This window comes from Harmonia axyridis, chromosome 1, assembly GCF_914767665.1.
Source record: "Harmonia axyridis chromosome 1, icHarAxyr1.1, whole genome shotgun sequence".
In the NCBI taxonomy this organism is placed as follows: Eukaryota; Metazoa; Arthropoda; class Insecta; order Coleoptera; family Coccinellidae; genus Harmonia; species Harmonia axyridis.
In genome coordinates this window covers 66,263,877-66,283,233 of record NC_059501.1, presented here as the reverse complement: position 1 = coordinate 66,283,233, position 19,357 = coordinate 66,263,877, and the positions used below count along the sequence as shown (strand labels likewise).

Below are 19,357 nucleotides of genomic sequence, written 5' to 3'. Positions count from 1 at the left end.
GGACCAGCTAGGTGTGGTTTACTATGAGCTTCTGAAACCGAATGAAAGGATCACAGGCGAGGTCTATCGACGACAATTGATGCGTTTGAGCCGCGCACTGCGAGAAAAACGGCCACAATACTCCGACAGGCACGACAAAGTTATTTTGCAACATAACAATGCTCGCCCACATGTTGCACAGCCGGTGAAAACATACTTAGAAACGCTCAAATGGGAAGTCCTACCCCACCCGCCGTATAGTCCAGACATTGCTCCGTCTGATTACCATCTCTTCAGATCGATGACGCATGGCCTAGCTGACCAGCACTTCCATTCCTACGAGGAAGCCAAAAAATGGGTGGATGACTGGATAGAGGCCAAACCGGTCGAATTTTTTCGCAACGGGATTCGTATGTTGCCAGAAAGATGGGGAAAAGTTGTAGCTAGCGATGGCCAATACTTTCAATAATTCATTTGTAACCATTTTTTCACAATAAAGGCTCAAAATTTGAAAAAAACGGGAAAGACTTATTCACACACCTGATACTTCAGAAATTTTCCTCAGTATCGAGAGAGCCATGTGTTCTTAGAACTCAAAAACAAGAATGTTATTCAATCTATCAATTGCAAAGTTGAATTGTGAGCTAATTTGGCCATCTTTTTGACATATTGACTATGTTATGACAGGTTGATAGGTCATTTTAATGCCTTCAACTCTGTTGGTAATGATGTACATAAGGGATCTTTTTCTGCACAACTACCCTGTTTAGGCTGAATTTTAATGAAATTGCAAAAAGCAATAGCCAAGTTTCAGTTCAGTAAAAAATCATGACTCTCATCCAAATATTGGGAAATAAGAAAAAACTTAATAAAAGTAAGATCTACTTTTTTGTTATCTCTCTCTTATATTCAGGTCATTTGAATTCAGAGCTGTCAAAGATATTTTTTGAATCTAGATACAAGATTAGTAACTTTCACAAAAACTATCATCATAAATTACTTTTAAGGCACTCCATAAAATAGTCTTTTAGTTCCTCACAAACCTAGTGATACCCTTTTCACATATTAACCCTGTATCACAGTAGGCCTTAGTCGTGTCTATTTTCTGAATTGGTCTATGACAGATGTCAGACATGATCACACTATTTGACATTCCATAGAGGGAAAGTTCGGTTCATTTTTATGATTGACTCAAGCGTCAAAAATATGCCTGAAGGTATGCACTTATTAAGCACACACCATCAGGCATAAAAAAAGACAAAGCTTAGTGTGGTACGGGGTTTAGTCATGTAAATATCTAATATACTTTTCAGTAGGTAACTAAAATATTTCTCTGACAACTTTGAGAATCTGCACCTAGACTGATATTGCTGAGTATTAACACTTAAAAAAAAAACAATGATAAACTTAACACAACTAATAATGTGAGTTTCAAACTTACCCTAAGATAATTGAGTGTAGAATTCGTGATTCCTTGCCTAGTGATATTTTTCGATAACTGTTCTAACATACTAGGATCTTGTTGCGAATGTACACCTACTACAGTCCTTGGGATGAGCTCTCGATGTGTCCTTATCGTAAAATGCCACGACTTTATTCTCATCAAGTCGTCGAATGTAAATTCTAGGATTAATCGGCCCTCTGTACAGACCTGGAAAAAGTTCAATTTAAATATCATTTTCATTCAAAGTATTCAGTGATGTAATTTAACGTAATGTCTTTAATATAATAATTAACTAAAAAATGTATTTGGACTGAATTGGCTTCGTAAAAAGGCCTAAACAAAACAGAAATAGTTCTCCTTATTTACACAAAGATTTTGAATGAGACATTCTCGAATCATTTCTGTTATTTGAATATAAATTTTACAATCAGCTTGTAAATACTCTCAATTACAAATTTTCAAAGCTAGAGTTATTGGCTTTGAAATCTGTGATTGAGTATAGATAGAAATTCATTTTGACTTCCATAATATTAAAAAAATTGTTACCTATTTCATAGAATTACTATAACGTCTAACATATTTTTTTTTTTACATTTACAATTTCTATCGACTAGAAATTATGTTTCCAATCTATAACTGTATACTTTTTTTTTTGTCATATCAAGTCTCTTGTATTACCCAATTTTTCTTTCAAGAATCCTTTTTGTCTGTTTGATATATAACTTTGTACAAAGTTATATGTACATTAGTCTTAATATCTAAGTGTTTGCATCTGTAATTCAAGTTGATAATCTTTTTTGAGTGTACAATCTTACCTTTGTTTGCCATGGTTTGCCATGATGCGTCACCATTGTGCACTGATCACAGTCCAATGTAATACTAGTGTTGTGGAAGGACTCCTTTGGATGTTTCATATTATAGTATAACTCAGTCACTCCGCCTTCAAATATACTCCTAAAATACCTTGGAATCAACGTCCTCCCGATAGCTGAAAAAAAAAAGAAAATAAATATATAAATGAGCTTCAAAAAAAAAGAAATATCATCAATTGTTTCGGGAATATAGCAAAAAGTTTTTTCCAACGATGACAAAAGTACCAATCTCTCTGAATTGAAATTATGGTTGATAAAATTTACCGAAATCTATAAAATCTGCACTACCGCCAAAGGACTAGCCAGGCACACCTAGAATTTGTTGAAATTGTATTGTGTTACACCTAATAATTATATGATATGTGATTTGTACACCAATTGCATTAGTTGATTTAAGTGTCATCTTATAGACTGAGTTATTAATTTTAGGTATATAATTTAGTTGTAATTGTAAACACAGTACCATGTCCTCAATTTTATTGATGCCTCTTATATCTTCTATCATGGCCTGTATATCATCTAAAGTAATAACTCTCAGGTTCATAAAAATTACAATTTTTCTTTCTTATATTTTGTGTTACGCCCTATCATTCAAATTTGGATATCAAAGTTTTAAAATTTCAAAACTTTTTCTTATCGGTTCATTTTCCTGTACCATAGAAAGGTTTCTGGGCCAATAAAATGCGTTCATGGTTCCTTTTTGGCCTCTTTGATTCCCAAGTTACCAGGAACCCAGATTAAAAAGACTTTATTATCCCTGCCCAATTAATTTTTTTCTTCAGCACTCCAATATAGCTTTGAATTGATGGCATAGCAGCTTTAATATCAGAATGGATTACTATGTCACATTTCTGAGAGTTTCTAATCGGGTTTGTATTTCTGCCTGAAAGGAACTTGAGCAGGAGCCTAATGATACCATTCAATGATATTTTTTCCTTTCTACTTAACGTAGAGAAGTTTTTATAACAACATTTCGTCACAAGTTCTAGGATAGAGAGGACCAGACTTTCGTACATTTAATTCCTTCATTACCTGTACCTTTCCTAGATTTTCATGGACTAGTTCATTTTTCACTAGATGAAGAGGTGTGAGATCTTAAGCTCCGTAGCTTTATCAAAGCTCCAGTGTTGCACAAAGGGGCTAGCCTCTGTGTGTTTTTTTTTAAGGATAATCCGCGAGTCATTCTGACTTACTTTGGCTTGCCAGATTAGTATATCCCAATTTGATTAGGAAAAATATGATTAATTGAATCGTGAGATCGCCGATAGTGAATTAGTTCCTTTTCAACATCAACTTCCTACATTTGATTCTGGGAGAAGGACCTCCCCGTATGCGGTTGGAACTTACAGCTTTCTCGGTAGCTCATAGGTTAGAGCGCTGGACAAGTGATTCGGAGATTGCAGGTTCGAATTCCGCTCGAGGAGGTACTTTTTCCGGAATTAAACAATTGTCTGACATACCACGAAAAATCATTATTTCAAAGGTGTGTGAATAAGTCTTTCCCGTTTTTTTCAAATTTTGAGCCTTTATTGTGAAAAAATGGTTACAAATGAATTATTGAAAGTATTGGCCATCGCTAGCTACAACTTTTCCCCATCTTTCTGGCAACATACGAATCCCGTTGCGAAAAAATTCGACCGGTTTGGCCTATATCCAGTCATCCACCCATTTTTTGGCTTCCTCGTAGGAATGGAAGTGCTGGTCAGCCAGGCCATGCGTCATCGATCTGAAGAGATGGTAATCAGACGGAGCAATGTCTGGACTATACGGCGGGTGGGGTAGGACTTCCCATTTGAGCGTTTCTAAGTATGTTTTCACCGGCTGTGCAACATGTGGGCGAGCATTGTCATGTTGCAAAATAACTTTGTCGTGCCTGTCGGAGTATTGTGGCCGTTTTTCTAGTAGTGCGCGGCTCAAACGCATCAATTGTCGTCGATAGACCTCGTCTGTGATCCTTTCATTCGGTTTCAGAAGCTCATAGTAAACCACACCTAGCTGGTCCCACCATATACAGAGCATGAGCTTGGCGCCATGAATATTTGGCTTGGCCGTCGATGATGATGCATGGCCGGGTAGTCCCCATGATTTTCTTCGCTTCGGATTATCGTAACGGATCCACTTTTCATCGCCAGTCACGATACGATGCAGAAAACCCTTTCTTTTATGTCGCTGAAGCAGCTGTTCGCAAGTGAAAAAACGCCGTTCGACGTCTCTCAGCTTCAGTTCGTACGGCACCCAATTTCCTTGCTTTTGGATCATTCCCATGGCTTTCAAACGCTTGGAAATGGTTGTTCGGTCAACTCCCAATGCTTCAGCAAGTTCTTCTTGCGTTTGACACGAATCTTCATCAAGCAAAGTCGCCAATTCTTGATCTTCAAAGATTTGCGGCCGCCCGGAACGCTCCTTGTCTTCTACGTCGAAATCGCCACTTTTGAAGCGTCGAAACCATCCGCGAACACTTGAATCATCGACACAACCTTCTCCATAAGCTTCCTGAAGCAACCGATGCGCCTCGGCAGCAGATTTCTTCAAATTGAACCAATAAAGTGAAACTTCCCGCAAATGACGTCGACTCGGCTCAAATTTCGACATTTTCACGATTTCAAAAATTTATGATGCGAAAAAATTTCAACTAATGTGTTAGTGTGGAATTGTTGACAGATGAATAAGCTTTGATTATGACATATGTAACCATTAAATACTCGCACAGTATTGGTGGCGCCATCTCTTACAAAAAACGGGAAAGACTTATTCACACACCTGATATAATTATCATTTTACTTACTGTATCGTTTCGGACCATCTTCCAAACAGAACGCCAGCGTCAAAGAAGCATCATCCTCGAAGAACTCCGTCGCAAATGCATCCCACCATAAATTATCACTCTCCTGTAAAATTATTTAATATAATATTGATTCAATCAAACAATAAACAATTAAAATACTAAAAATTTAAAATATTATTCAATTCTCTATGACGGAATATCACAAGAATTGGAATAAACACCGTTAATTTTATAAATTAATTTATTATTATTACATATCTTCTATCTTAACTCTACATAACATTCAAAGTCTAAGCCATTTCGAAAGAACAAAAAATGTGAGATGATATAACATTCTAACTGGCCTATTCTGTTTTATGACTTTTATATCTTCAAAGTGAAGGATTGAAATTTTTTTTTTTATCTTCTAAGTGTAGGATTGAACACACCATTAAAATTTTCTTAAAAAAATATGAGTACGGAATGAATATCAAGATTCAAATTTGAATGTTTTATATCGGAAAATATACGAATGATTTGCTTGAATTTTGGTACAAAATTCGATTGCTATTTAAACTACAGGATGTTCCTAAATTTGAGGCACAAACGGAAATGATTCCGGGATTCCTTGGATAATTTTAAGAATAAAAAAATCCTTTAAACATGGGTGCTTTGTTTTCGAGATACCGGGTGTTTCTTTTAGTCCTACTTTCTTGTGGTGATAATACATGTTTATCGGAAAAATAAGCACCAAAACTAATGATTAATTTATTCATCACAGCTCACTGATTGGATTGTTATGATAATTTGAATTTTCCCGATGATTTCGACAGAATTTTTTTCTCGAAATCAGTAGCAGATACGACAAAACTACAAGACACCAAAGAGTTTAGTATGATAATACAGTTCCATAATACATTTTCTTTAAACTACCAGTGGTCAACCAAAACAGAGTTCTGGAGGAAAAAGCGAACACTGTTCAAATTACATTTTATTTTCTGGAAGAAAGAATAATATTACAAGACTGAATATCGATTGCATGGTTTGAAAGACAATAGATTGAATTTTTTTCATGCCGTTTCGTGCAAAACAAGAAAGAAATAAAGATAGATGACCCAGTTGTTAAGAGTGGTGTGAAATTATAGTATCAAGAGGGAACACCACCATGTGACTGCTCAGTTCAAAACGAAATTAGAGCTTTTCTTCTTAAAAATCACCGATTTTTATGGGTTTTTCATACAATTTCTTCAAATAATAATATTACGATATTATTATTTGAAGAAATTGTATGAAAAGTAACCAGAATTATTATTTTTCCATTCGCAAATAAAAATATTGAAATAGTACGCTATTTCAATATTTTTATTTGCGAATGGAAAAATAATGATTCTGGCTACTCTTCGTTTACGCAAAAGAATTGATGATATGGTATCTTAACAAAGCAGTGATGTATTTTGAAAATACATACAAAAAATAACAAATAAAACAAACAATAATAAAATACAAATAAAACAAAATCTAACAAAAAAAAAACATTACAAAAGAGCAAAGATCCAAGAATCTAATTTTGTGAAATTTTTTTAAAGGACTTGCAGAGCATTTTCTTCCGACGAAAGTTGAAACTATTATAATATTCCTACCTTCTACTGATCGTGCAATCGTTCTCACAACACCGCACATCATTTTTGTCCCTTCTCCTCTGGGAAAATACTGACAGATCACGATTCTCTCATAATTATTTAAACTTAATATAATATGCTCATACCAGAAAATATTTACCAATGACAGGAAGAATTGCGCTAGCTTAATAAGCAATTTGACAACTTTAAATAAAAATTCAATATTCAAAATATTGATTATCTGAATTGTTTTGATTATAACAATACTTACAAAATGAGAATTCGTGCTATAATTCCTACAATAGTAATTTACGTAACAAGTCCGGAAAATAGGGTTTTTTTGGACGAATAGACAGAAGTCTGTGAGTCCAAAAAAACCATTTTCGGGCGTGTTGCGTACAATATTTTTTCGGCAACCATGTAAAATAACACTATCGGTGCTGCTTTCCATATTTTATTCCGATTGCGATAAAAAAACATGCAAATTTTTAACAACTAATTTCATATGAACTGTCGGCCGTTATCTCGGTTGCTATGGATTCTATGATTCTTTTCCGGCCTAGTCCGGGAAGTACGTACTTTCCGGACTAGGCCGGGAAATGCTACTTTCTCAGAGAAAAAGCGTCCGGAAAGTGAGCACTTCCCGGACGGTTGCCGAAAAAGATAATTTTTATCCCTATTATGTTTAGTTAGAGGCAATATTCACTAACCCCAAAAGGTTGAGTGAATCACAGCCTGATTTTGTACAACAGAAAACATGCAGAATATAAATTTAAAAAAATGTTCAACTTACGCTTACCTCCGTCCTCTGCTGCAACCTTTTGTTGAGTTCATATATTCTATAGTCAGGTTGACCAAAGTACGGTGTGTGTCTTCTAGGTACTGGCAAGGATCTGTGGAAGAAAAAAGATCTGTTAAGACTCCTTCGCAACAAATCAAATCATGTTTAGTGGAATTACACTGCTCCACCAAAGTGGAACCATTTTTTTTTTTAAATAGTGAAATTCATCATTGATTCTAGTAATGATTTCAATATTTCACAGATGTGTTTCTCCGATGAGTCAATTGTGGTTGACAAAAGTTCGTTTGTCAGAAGACGCCCAGGACAAAAATATAATGCAGATATTGTCTTGTGGAGAGTGTTAACACCCGGTTAGTATTATGGTGTGGTCTGTCATTTCGGCCGAAGGCAAGAGGTGCTTATACCGCCTCAATGAATGATACCCTGACAAATATAACTTCATTGTTATGCATGATTCTGCACCATTCCACAAAGCAAGGAGTGTTACTGCATTTCCGACAGAAAAAATATTTTTGTCCTGGCCAGAGAATTCACCTGACATGAATCCCATAGAGATATTGTGGGAGGTTATCAAACGAGCGATTGCAAAACAAGTAATCACCAACAAGCGCCAATTGATAGAAACTTCAAAAAAAGAATGGCAAGAACATGCAAGAGCATGTATACAGAGCATGCCTCAATGCATAGTAGCTCTTGTTAAAGACAAGGGTGCAATCAACAAATACTGACAGGTTATTTGTCAACAAATATCTAACCTTTATTAAAAATAATAAATTTTTTTCCAGATACAAATTAAGAAAGTTGGGATACCTGAAACCAATTATTTCCTTTGAAAAATGGATCTGAATCGAAAAATACAGATATCTGAGTACTGTCCTACTTGAGATCCTTAGATTATAGTCTTTTGTTAAAAGTATGTTTTTTTTAACAGTAATATCACAGGATTTATTCACATTAGAACTAATTGTAATTGTGTTTTTGGCATAATCATAAAATAAATAGAACAATAAGGAATAAGATGGTATTATTAATAGACAACTCCCTAACAAAAACAATAGAATTAATCATGCAATAGAAAAACAAGGAAAAATAACCTGAAACTATTTCAGTATGATACAGCCTTCGAGGTTTATTCATTGTAATGAAAAAATTCTGGATACCGGGATATTAATCTAATTTTAGTTCACTACAGGACTAGAATTATTTATAAAAGCATTTTCCCCTTCACCTAAATATAGAATCGATGTTCGTACTGATATTGACGAACATTACTCATTAACTGATCAATTCAATTCCATACATCCATTATTCCCAGAAAGTGAATTATTTTTTACATGTCAACACAAAGCTACTATTTCCGGGAAGGAACAAACAAAACTTTCAGAAAATCAAGTAATTCCAGACTCTGCCATACAGCAACAAAAAGTTGATGAAATATAATGAAAGCAATTGTAATGAGCGTACCTACTTAGCAGCGCTATGTATGTCGTGGAAACAAAAATAATACATTTTGTTCTCGAAATGTTTTATTGAGGAAATGAAAAAAATGTGTCTAATAACACTTATCCAGCCGTTGCTTGATAGCTTGTATCAAGTATCCCAAATTCGTTGTCTAGTTAGGAGATCTCAGAAGTTTTTCGATCTAGAAAAAAAGAATTGCACATTTTCGGGCTCGATTCTTGGGAGAATTAATTTAATGCAAACTGCAACTTCATAATTTGAATTGTTTTCAAGCTATAAGTGAAAATTTGAAAATGAAATGAAAAGTTCTCATGACTTTCTATTATCGGTGCTATAAATATTAAACAAAACATTCTAGCTAAGCTCTAGGCTTAACTTTATGTTCCGAAATTTTGGGACGCATATTCATCTCCAAACGTGATTTAATATGTAGATTTATATTGTTTATACGAGTGTTTTTTTTTCATCATGACAAAAATTGGGGTTATTCAGAGTTAAGATACGTCCATAGTACACAGTCTCTAATTTTTCGCCATTATGTAATTATGTTAATCTTCTCTTTCTTCAGCAGCCTCAAACTCAAATATATCAATCTTCATGAAATGAATTATTTTATTTTTGTTTTGCTTGACAGTTTATCCACTCAGTCAATGTAGAATTTCCTTCGCGATGTTCTCCCTAATTTCCTTTTTCGAACGAATATTGATAAGATGAACGTAGATAAAGAAATTACAATTTCTAAAGTGTTCTCTGAATGAAAGTTGCATCACTTGTTTTAAACGATATTCCATTTTGTTAAAATATAGTGAGTATTTGACTTGTACATATATTTCAAGGTCGAAAGAAACACTTTTTTTTCTTTACCATTTTTTCCGTTTCGGATTAGATGAAAAGATATAGCCATTTTAAATTTTCATGAGTTATGCCACCTCTGCTAACCTGCACACTGAATTTTTTCCATCCATAATATATACAATATTAACTTTGGATATGAACTACTAATTTAAAAAAGCAGAGTTGCATTTAGCCAAAATACCCAGTTTTTTAATTTCACAAAAAAATTTTTCAAGATTGAATTATCCGTAAACAGTGCATACGAGAAAATATGAGGAATACTTTTATTTCTTCAAATTTCTTCTGAGATTTGGGTTCTTAGTATTTTTTAAGGAATGTATCTAATGGTTATAATCAAGAAACTGGAGCATTTGGATGGAATATTGCGCTGGGAGAAGATTCATCATATCAATGAAAAACAAAATTCCAAAAATCACTTCCTTCGATAGAACCATTTGAGAGATATAACTGAAAAATAAATTTCTTTATGGATTTTCAACAGCGTGTATTCATTCAACTGAGCCGAATCGAAAAATATGGTTAAGGAAAAAAGTGTTTCTTTTCACCTTAGGAATTTACTGTTGAAATATATTTACAAATCGAAGACTCATCGTGTATACTTAAATGTATCTTCCTCCATAAAGAAGTATACGGTTCTCCAATAGGAATGATAAAATTTGAAATGGTTATAATGGCAACACTGCGTATTATGTTTTGACATTTCTTATGTCATTTTAATTCAGTAGGTTATATCATTGAATCATAGAAAGATACACTAGAAATTGTTTTATCAAAATCAGTGCTCATTTGTGAAAACGGAGAAAAAATTAAGAAGAATTCGAGACACTATAAAACATAACCATGCATAATATTTAAATCTCAAAAATAACGATATCGAGTAAAACTAAAAAAACATTTGTTAGGTAATTGGTTCAAATTTGAATAACTACGTTTTTAAGATATACCTAATGTACTTACATAGGAGTTTCCTTTCTCACAAACACTTCTGAATGAATGTTATTGTTTAATGAGAAAAAATTTCTCAACGTTAACAAATCGATTGCTGACATACTAGAACTATTTGCATTGAATCCTTGCTCCATAGTGAACGCAAAAAAAAAACACAAAACAATAATAGACTACTTAAATTCGCAATAGAACCCAAGGGTTACTGAGCGTCTAATTGACGCTCAGGGTTACCTGTATTTTGTGGTTTCAAGTCATAGAATCTGTTGACGACATTTCTTCTTCTTCAATACATTTACCCACTGATTATAGAATTGTTTAACAATAAAACTTTCGGTTACTTTTCCAGATATATCAAAAATGCTTATAGTTTCGTAATTATCATTACCTCGAGCACCATTGTAAATGAGTATACTATTGTATGAAGGTAATATAGTAGAACAACGCCATTCAAATTCGATTTGAACATTCATCAGGGCTATCTTAGTCTCGGTGGTACAGTCTATGTTGAAGAAGCAACCTTTGAAAGTGATAAATATAAATAAATAGATGATTCCAGTCATAAATATTAATTTTCTGTTATATATTTTTTTTTTGACAGGCCATATAATTTTTAATGGCGAATATTTATACATGTAATCATTAATTTGTAACATGTGTGAATAAATATTATTATTATTATTTCTTCCAACATTTTTCGAGTTATTACAAAAATTACATTTTTTGAGTTATTACACATTCACATGGAACGTAAAAAGTGATGCTCTTCGAGAAGAAACCCGTGAATTGAGTCAAATATGGAATTACAGGTTGGTCACAGAGGTGTATTCGATTCCACCATAAATCTCAAATTTGATAACACATTTTGAGGACAATAATCACTGAAAATGACGTATGTCCCAACTATCTATAGTTTGTCATCATAGCAATCGTAAAACGTTTTCCAACATTTTTGTCAGATCGTAGATTTATTCCTAGTTTTACCATAAAATCAACATCAACAGTTGGTTGTCAAATATATTATCACGATTTTGTGTCCGATTTTGAAAAATTGTAGAATTTGCATAGTATAAAAATTACTGTTCTATTATTCTAGTTACGAAATCAAACCAATTTTTAAAGCACGAAATGAAAACAACAAATTTGAATTAGTGTTACTAAATTTTTTTTTTCGAATTACTACAGAACCATCATTCACGTGAGTTAATAAGTCATCAATGAATCGTCTCATTTTGAACACCCAATATCTTTGAAAACGGATGACATTTTTGAAAAACCGGTAACGGAATACTTTTCAACATTAAAAAAAAATGCGGTTAAAAAAACGTTGATCTATATATCTGAAACGGTCATTGATTCATCTGATGATGAGAATCATATAAAACCTCGAAAATTTCTGAAAAAATCGTTTTAGATAAAACGAAATATTTAAAACAGTCATTTTTCAGTCCGGTAACTCGAGAACGAATCAAGATATTCATGATGTGCTTTCTGATATCATTCGAATAAACAGATCAGGATCCTTGAAGATTTTTCCTTTAAGTCTAATAATTCTGGACATGACTTCAGTTAGCATCGAATTTACAGAAAACCCTGAATCAACCTCAGAATGTTAGGCTCGTACAGGGTGTTCCACCATTGACGCGATGCTGCATTACGATTAAGCGCTGAAATTTTCGAATTTTTTTCGAAACAATTTCTTTGGACTCAATTACATCTACATTCTCAAATCATTTGGAAATACACAGGGTGTGCCGAATTTGGAACACCCTATGCTACAATCTCACCAGACGTGACGTCATTTTAAAGAGAAAATTAATCTGTTAAAATGACGTATACGTTCATTACTCTGTGAAAATGACGTATACTTTCATTAATCTGCGAAAATGACGTATACATTTATAACATAATGAAGTTATGTTTTTTAGTCATAAAGCCTATTGCCATAAAAGGCTAATATCGAGTCTTTATGAGAAAGAACCATAGTGTAAAAAACATAGATAGAGGGAGTATACGCAATTTTTACATGTCTCCAAGATGGTTAGATTACGTTGTCAGATTGTGATGTATTTTCAAATCCACAATTTCACTATATCGTTATGAATGTATTATATATTATATTGAATGAAATATATTGTTATGAGTGATTCCCGATTAAATATGCAAATTTCAATATTTGGAATCTGATATTTTTCCTAATTGTCGAATTTATAATAAGCAGAATATTTATTATTTTCTGTATCTACCTCTGAAATGCTCTCCTAGTGTCATCGGTTGTTTCACGTCGTTTGGCGCGCTTGAAGTTTGTTTTCTGAATTTATGATATATTGAGGTATTTATTTCAATATATTTTGAGTTAATATGAAAAGTTGATTCACTATGGACATAAGAAGTGCGTTCTTTGTGGAGAAAGTCGTGAATTGTGTGAAATATCGTATCACTGATATGTTTTCATTTCCGCGCGCTTCATGTCAAATTTGATAGTTCATATTGGGGACAAAATTTGCTTACTGAAAATGACATATGCTCCCTCTATCTATGTTTATTACTCTGAGGGAAGGATACTTTTTTTAACCTCAAAATTGGTTTATGTAAAACGTTTCATTTGTAAAAAAGATTACTAACGGAAAAGGAGACTTTACTGTCGTTCATGAAACTGGCCCTTACTCTGTGCAAAACACCCACCTGTAAAAAGCGGCGTTGCCAAACGGGGCGCACGAGAAGATGTCCGGCTGCAGGTGGGGCGAGACCATCCCGACGCCCACGTTGAACGTGCACGGCGTCGTCGGCTTCTTGGGCGGCAGGGAGGCCTCGAGACGACTCAGACCGCCGTCCGGCGTCCCGCCGGCGGCGCATATTGCGCTCAGTAAGGGATCGAAGGGCGTCTCGGCTCCGACCGGCATGGGCGGGGAAGAGAAGCGGCCGGCGAACTTGCCGCCCCGCGGGCGTCCTCTGCGCGTGCCGCCCGCGCCCTTGGGCGGCGGGCCATATTTCATGGGATCATCGAAATAGGACGCTATCTCCGCCGAAATCGTGGTTGGCGTTTTTCAGCGGTGGTTCTGGAGGTAAATTCAGGTGTCTTCACTTTTTCGGTTTGTTATTTCCTATGGTGTACCTTGGGAATTTGTTTTGTTGCGTTTGTTGTATTGTTCATTATTATATTCTTTTTATTTGTTTATTTTCAACACTTTTTTTTTAAGTAATAGAATCTGTAATTCAGACCAATTGTACTTAAGGTTATCTCATTAATTATCGTGCATAAAATATATACTGGTAGCATAAGAACTATCATTTCATTTTCCCCACAAGTATACAGGGTGTCCGGGAAAATGTGGGAAATCTCTCGGATTCGGATAAAACATAAAAAAATAAGATGACAAGTTCCCATCATTTTTTTTTCCTAGCGGCTCTCCCTGCGGAGATACGGCCTCCTAAATGACGTCACTGGAAATCCATTTTACTGGAATAAATTCTAAACTACTCAATATTATTTGAAGAGTATTTGATATGATGAACAGTAGTAAGGACCTCTTAAAATACTGCCCTTAAATTTAAATAAGATCTTTTAATTAACCAGGGGCGTACTAGGTTGTTAACGTGCCTTTCTGTGCCAAAAGTGCATAGTTAAGAATCTTTGTAGTTTTTTCGGATTCAATAACATAAACTAGTACTTTTTTGTTTCTTGAATAACTTTCGTATCACACTTTGTTGACGACAAAAAAAATAGAATTCATGGTTCTTTTCAATAGAAATAAAAAAATTAATTCTTTGTTATTTTGTTTTTCGAAAACGGTTCATTTTATCGACAATAAACAAGAGTACCATTTTTTTTAGCTTAATGTTCGAGCTATCCAAATTTGGTTTTTTTTCTACGCCTTATCATACAGGGTGTTGAAAATGTAAACATTAAAATGTACAACCTAGCTCGCCCCTAGTAAACTAAAAGAGCTTATTCAAATTCAAGGGCAGTATTTCAAGTTTTCCTAACTACTGTTCATCATATCAAATATTCTTTAAATTATATTAAGTACAAGTTTGAAATTTATTCCAGTAAAATAGATTTCCAGTGACGTCATTTAGGAGGTCGTATCTCCGTAGGGGAGGTCGCTAGGAAAAAAAAAATGATGGGAACTTGTCATCTTATTTTTTTATGTTCTATCAGAATCCGAGAGATTTCCCAAACTTTCCCGGACACCCTGTATCGAAAATTTTTATAAAGATTGTTAGTGAATAAGTTCGACAAACTTCAGGGGGCGATTCTGAATGGAATTCAGAATAATTAGTTTGTAAATTCCGAGATACGAGGTGTGAAAGCTTCATTTACTGAACCCAATTTTTTGAACGAAATAAATAGTACGCCACTGAGATATTTCATACTATAAGGAAAATAATATCACGGCATGCAGACAATTTTTATGGTGTTTTCACATAATTTCTAAACAGTAATCTATCATTGTAGTATTTCAATATTTTTGATTTGCAAATAAAAAAAATAATTTGGTAACTTTTCGTTTTTCGCGAAAGAATTGACGATATGCACCTTACAAAGAACTGATATTTGAAAATATTCGTAAAAAGAAATCTACAAAAAAATCTTTACAAAAGAGACAAAACTCTAATTTTGTGAAAATTTTCAAAAAAGCTCGATAAAGTACATAATCCATTCGACGCAAATTGGAACTATTGTAACATTCCTGAATTCTACTGATTATTCGATCGTTCTGGCAATATCGCATATCAATTTGGTCCCTCCTCTGGGCAAATATTCACAGATTATGAGAAAGTCACGTGGCGGTGTTCACTCACCATTTTCGAGATATGTACCTATTTCTTCAACGCATTCGCCATTTTGTATCGTTAAAATTCAGAAAATGAAATAAGTAAAATGCAATCAAGTGAATAAAATACCATAAAAACGAGCTTTCTTAGATGTTGTTCCTTCTGAGATCGTAGTGATGCCTGAATTATTTGAGAAAAATAGAGGGTGTATGGTGTATCAAAAAGTGAAAGTTTCAACAGTTCAATAAAACATGGTTGCTGAATTCGTCTTGATCTAATAGCTTATGAAAGTTACTGTGCCCATAGATGTTCGTGATAATTATTGTCAATACCATCCTAAATGAAACAAGCCTCGTCAGATCAGATGACAAACAATATAAATCTATTATTTTGTGCATCTTATTGAAGTAACCATAGACAAAATTCTAGTTGTCTTATCAACTGGTAGTCGCTAGTCGGACTACTTTCAATGCAAACATAAAAAGAAATTATTTCAAATTCTTCTAACGAAAAGTACTGTTATGGATCTCCTCAATATGAATTTGGCATATTTTCTAAAATAGATCCAAAAATTTATATCTTTACTTGAAAAAAATTCCCCCTTTCAGGTGGGTTCAGAGAAAAAAAAAATATATTTTTTTTTAATCAAACAACTACCCCACTTGAGAGAGGGAATTACTTTCAAGTAAAGATATAAATTTTTGGATCTATTATAGAAAATATACCAAATTCATTTCGAGGAGATCCATAATTGGCACCCAACGTGGGGCGCCAATTGATATGGATCTCCTCAATATGAATTTTGAATATTTTCAAAAATTTATATCTACTTGAAAATAATTTCCTCTCTCAGGTGGGTTCAGAGAAAAATATATAAAATTCATTTATTTTTTGTTTGATTAAAAAAAATTAATCTTATATATTTTGCTCTGAACCCACCTGTGAGAGGGAATTATTTTCAACTAAAGATATAAATTTTCGGATCTATTTTAGAAAATATTCAAAATTCATATTGAGAAGATCCATATCAATACCTATACTCAAAAGAAAAAAAGGTCAGAATGAACACAACTATCATCTGTCACAGTTAGTCTTAAAGCTTGTAGAACACCCTCTATAGCTGAACCTTTTAATATTTATTAGGTTATAAAGCGTACTCTTTTAGTGAAATTTTCAATAATAGTTTTTCATCGCAGGATTGTTGGTAAAAATATATGTCTTCAAATAACCCAACAGACAAAAGTCCAAGGATATCAAATCGTAAGTGCTTGAGGGTCAACTCTTACCACCAAACCGAATGGTGATACACGAACAGAACATAATTCGATTAAGATCGTCAATACATACCAAAAAGGATCATTATATAGATGTTATGCTTCATCCATTAACGAATTTTTTGAGCCTCCAATGATTTCGATTGTTAATAAAGCCATCGAGATGTGAAATGCTGAAAATATGTTATACCCAAGTTCAGCACGCGCTTCGTGTTGTTTTATAGTGTAACACCATTATTAACTAATATCAAATGTCAACTATCGATTTGTCATGACATACTTGACGTGTTTATGTGTTGTATGGCAACCGAAATGGCGAGCTATCAAATTAGTCTTGTCTTCGTTGATAAAAAAGGGAAATTATTTCATTTCATTTAGTGAAAATGCTGAGATTTCAAGCCAAATGAACTGTGAATTCATTCTACAGAAAAAAATTAAACGAGGGATACAAGGTATCTGAAAGGCACGATACATTTTAAATGGTTATAATGACAACTGTATTTCTTTTTGACATTTATTATATCATTTGTGTTCACTAGGTTATGTTATTCAATCATGGAAACATTTACAGTTCAACAAAATTTAGAAATTTTTGAGTTGTTTCATCTAATTCAGTGCTCATTTGTCAATACCGAGAGAAAATAACTGAAAATAACTTTTCTAAAATTTCGAATGGCCATTGTGAGGAAAATTTTCGAATATATACATCAAATCAGGTATGCATCGATTGTTTATACAGGTCAGTCTACTATAGAGAAAATGATTCCTGCATGCACAAAATAGATATGCTAAGTGAGTCCAAAGAAATCAAGTTCTTCGGTGATATAAAAAAAAATTGAGCGGTAGAATTTCATTCATCTACAATATATAAAGCTATATAAGAAATACATACATAATAGACATGCCAGTTTAATTCAGGAGATGTTATCATCATCGAAATTGATACCCCACAAAATATCTGAAAATGGATGAAATTCCACCACTCAATGTTTTGGAAATCACTGAATAACTGAAGATGTTTGGGCTCACCCTGTATATCTTCTGTGCGTGCAGGAATAATTTTTCTCTATAGTACCCGAATTGGTTCAACTATTCAAAAATTATTCCTCACAATGGCGATTTCAAATTTTAGAAAAAATAATATATAATCTGAACTTTTGAATTTAGAGCGGTGATGGAATGAAGATAATTGATCAGCATTACGCAAAGTATTCATAAATGAGCACGAATTTTGATGAAACAATTTTAAAAAAACGTTGTTGAAACGTATATCTTTACACGAAGTGGCATAACCTACAACACACAAATGACATAAGAATTGTCAAAAAATAATACACACTGTCAACCCCCTCAAGATTATTAAATAGCAATCGGAGTTGAGGGAGGCAAGGTCACACAGTGACAAGGTTATGAAATTCTATTGATGAATATGCTAATTACTGTTCGGCGTTCGTTTCGCTGAGAAAACCCGGTTTGAAGTGACATTGTGCTTGAATTTTCTATGGTTTTGATGAAATTTGTATTAATCTTGAAATTTTCATTCTACATGTGCATTCAAAATCTCTTTTTTGTCACGAAAATAAGGTTTATTTATTTTCAAATAGTCTTCTTGAATTTTCTATGGTTCTGATGTGATATCATCTTGAAATTCTGAACGAAACATGAAGTTCAAAATCTCAACTTCATTGATTTTGTGGTTACGGAAATTTTGAGAATTTTTTCGATATTCACCTAGAAATTACTGTGGTTCCGGTCAAGCGACCAACATGTATTTTTAATATTTTTATTTCTATTTAAATTTATTTTACAAAATTTGGCTTTTTTTGTATAATTATAATTATTCATAATATGTATAAAAAATTCTATAATCACTTTGATTTATAATAACAATTTTTTCTGTAATAAACCTAGAGAGCATTAAAAAAAATGATTGCATAAATAAATTTCATATGAATGTTCCTTAAATTTCCTGATAAAAAAATCAACAGTTGAAATATTCACACTTTCAAAACTCAGCTGGAACTGGTTTAGATTTTTTTTCGTAACGACTCCAAAGGTAGTAAATTAAAAAAGAATTAACAATTTAATATCAAATTGAAATATTTGAAATTTCTATTGCGAAAAGTTCGAAATTTGAATCAATCAATTTGCCTCACATTCTTCATAATTTTTCAGAAGGTATCTACATTTTTGTTGGAAATAACATTAATTGTTTCCCACGGATCTAGAACCCCTGAATTGAATCGAATGAACGATTTCATAAACATTGAAACAACTATACATATCCAAACGATTGGCATACCAAATTTCTATCATTTGACTTTCAGAGAGCTGATTCCAATTCGATTCTAAATTTGACATGGATCAAAACATAAACTGCAAGGTTATCATTTATCCAATTATTGTATAGAAAATGAAGGAATATCGAGATTTACCTCAGGAATATGTCGAAAGACAACCAATTAGATTCAGGTTTTCCCAAATGGATATTTAAGATTTTCAATTGATTGATACACAAACTTTGGAATATACATAGAAGATTGAGAAATGTTCATCCTAAATT

At 33.3% G+C, this 19,357-nt stretch overlaps 1 protein-coding gene across 8 annotated transcripts in view; it reads right to left on the bottom strand.

The window, feature by feature from the left end:
* Positions 1-19,357, bottom strand: part of LOC123670958 (LIM domain-binding protein 2) — a 71,666-nt gene that overhangs the window by 6,590 nt on the left and 45,719 nt on the right. For 4 of the 8 annotated variants that reach the window (XM_045604553.1, XM_045604555.1, XM_045604558.1 and 1 more), the window contains exons 3-6: positions 7,472-7,571; positions 5,081-5,183; positions 2,239-2,411; positions 1,421-1,630 (exon numbers count right to left, since the gene is read on the bottom strand). In XM_045604553.1, the coding sequence (XP_045460509.1) occupies positions 1,421-1,630; positions 2,239-2,411; positions 5,081-5,183; positions 7,472-7,571 (586 nt within the window). Of the gene's footprint in view, positions 1-1,420; positions 1,631-2,238; positions 2,412-5,080; positions 5,184-7,471; positions 7,572-13,426; positions 13,872-19,357 lie in introns of those variants that run through there. The other 4 variants (XM_045604556.1, XM_045604554.1, XM_045604560.1 and 1 more) reach the window with 3 other exon arrangements.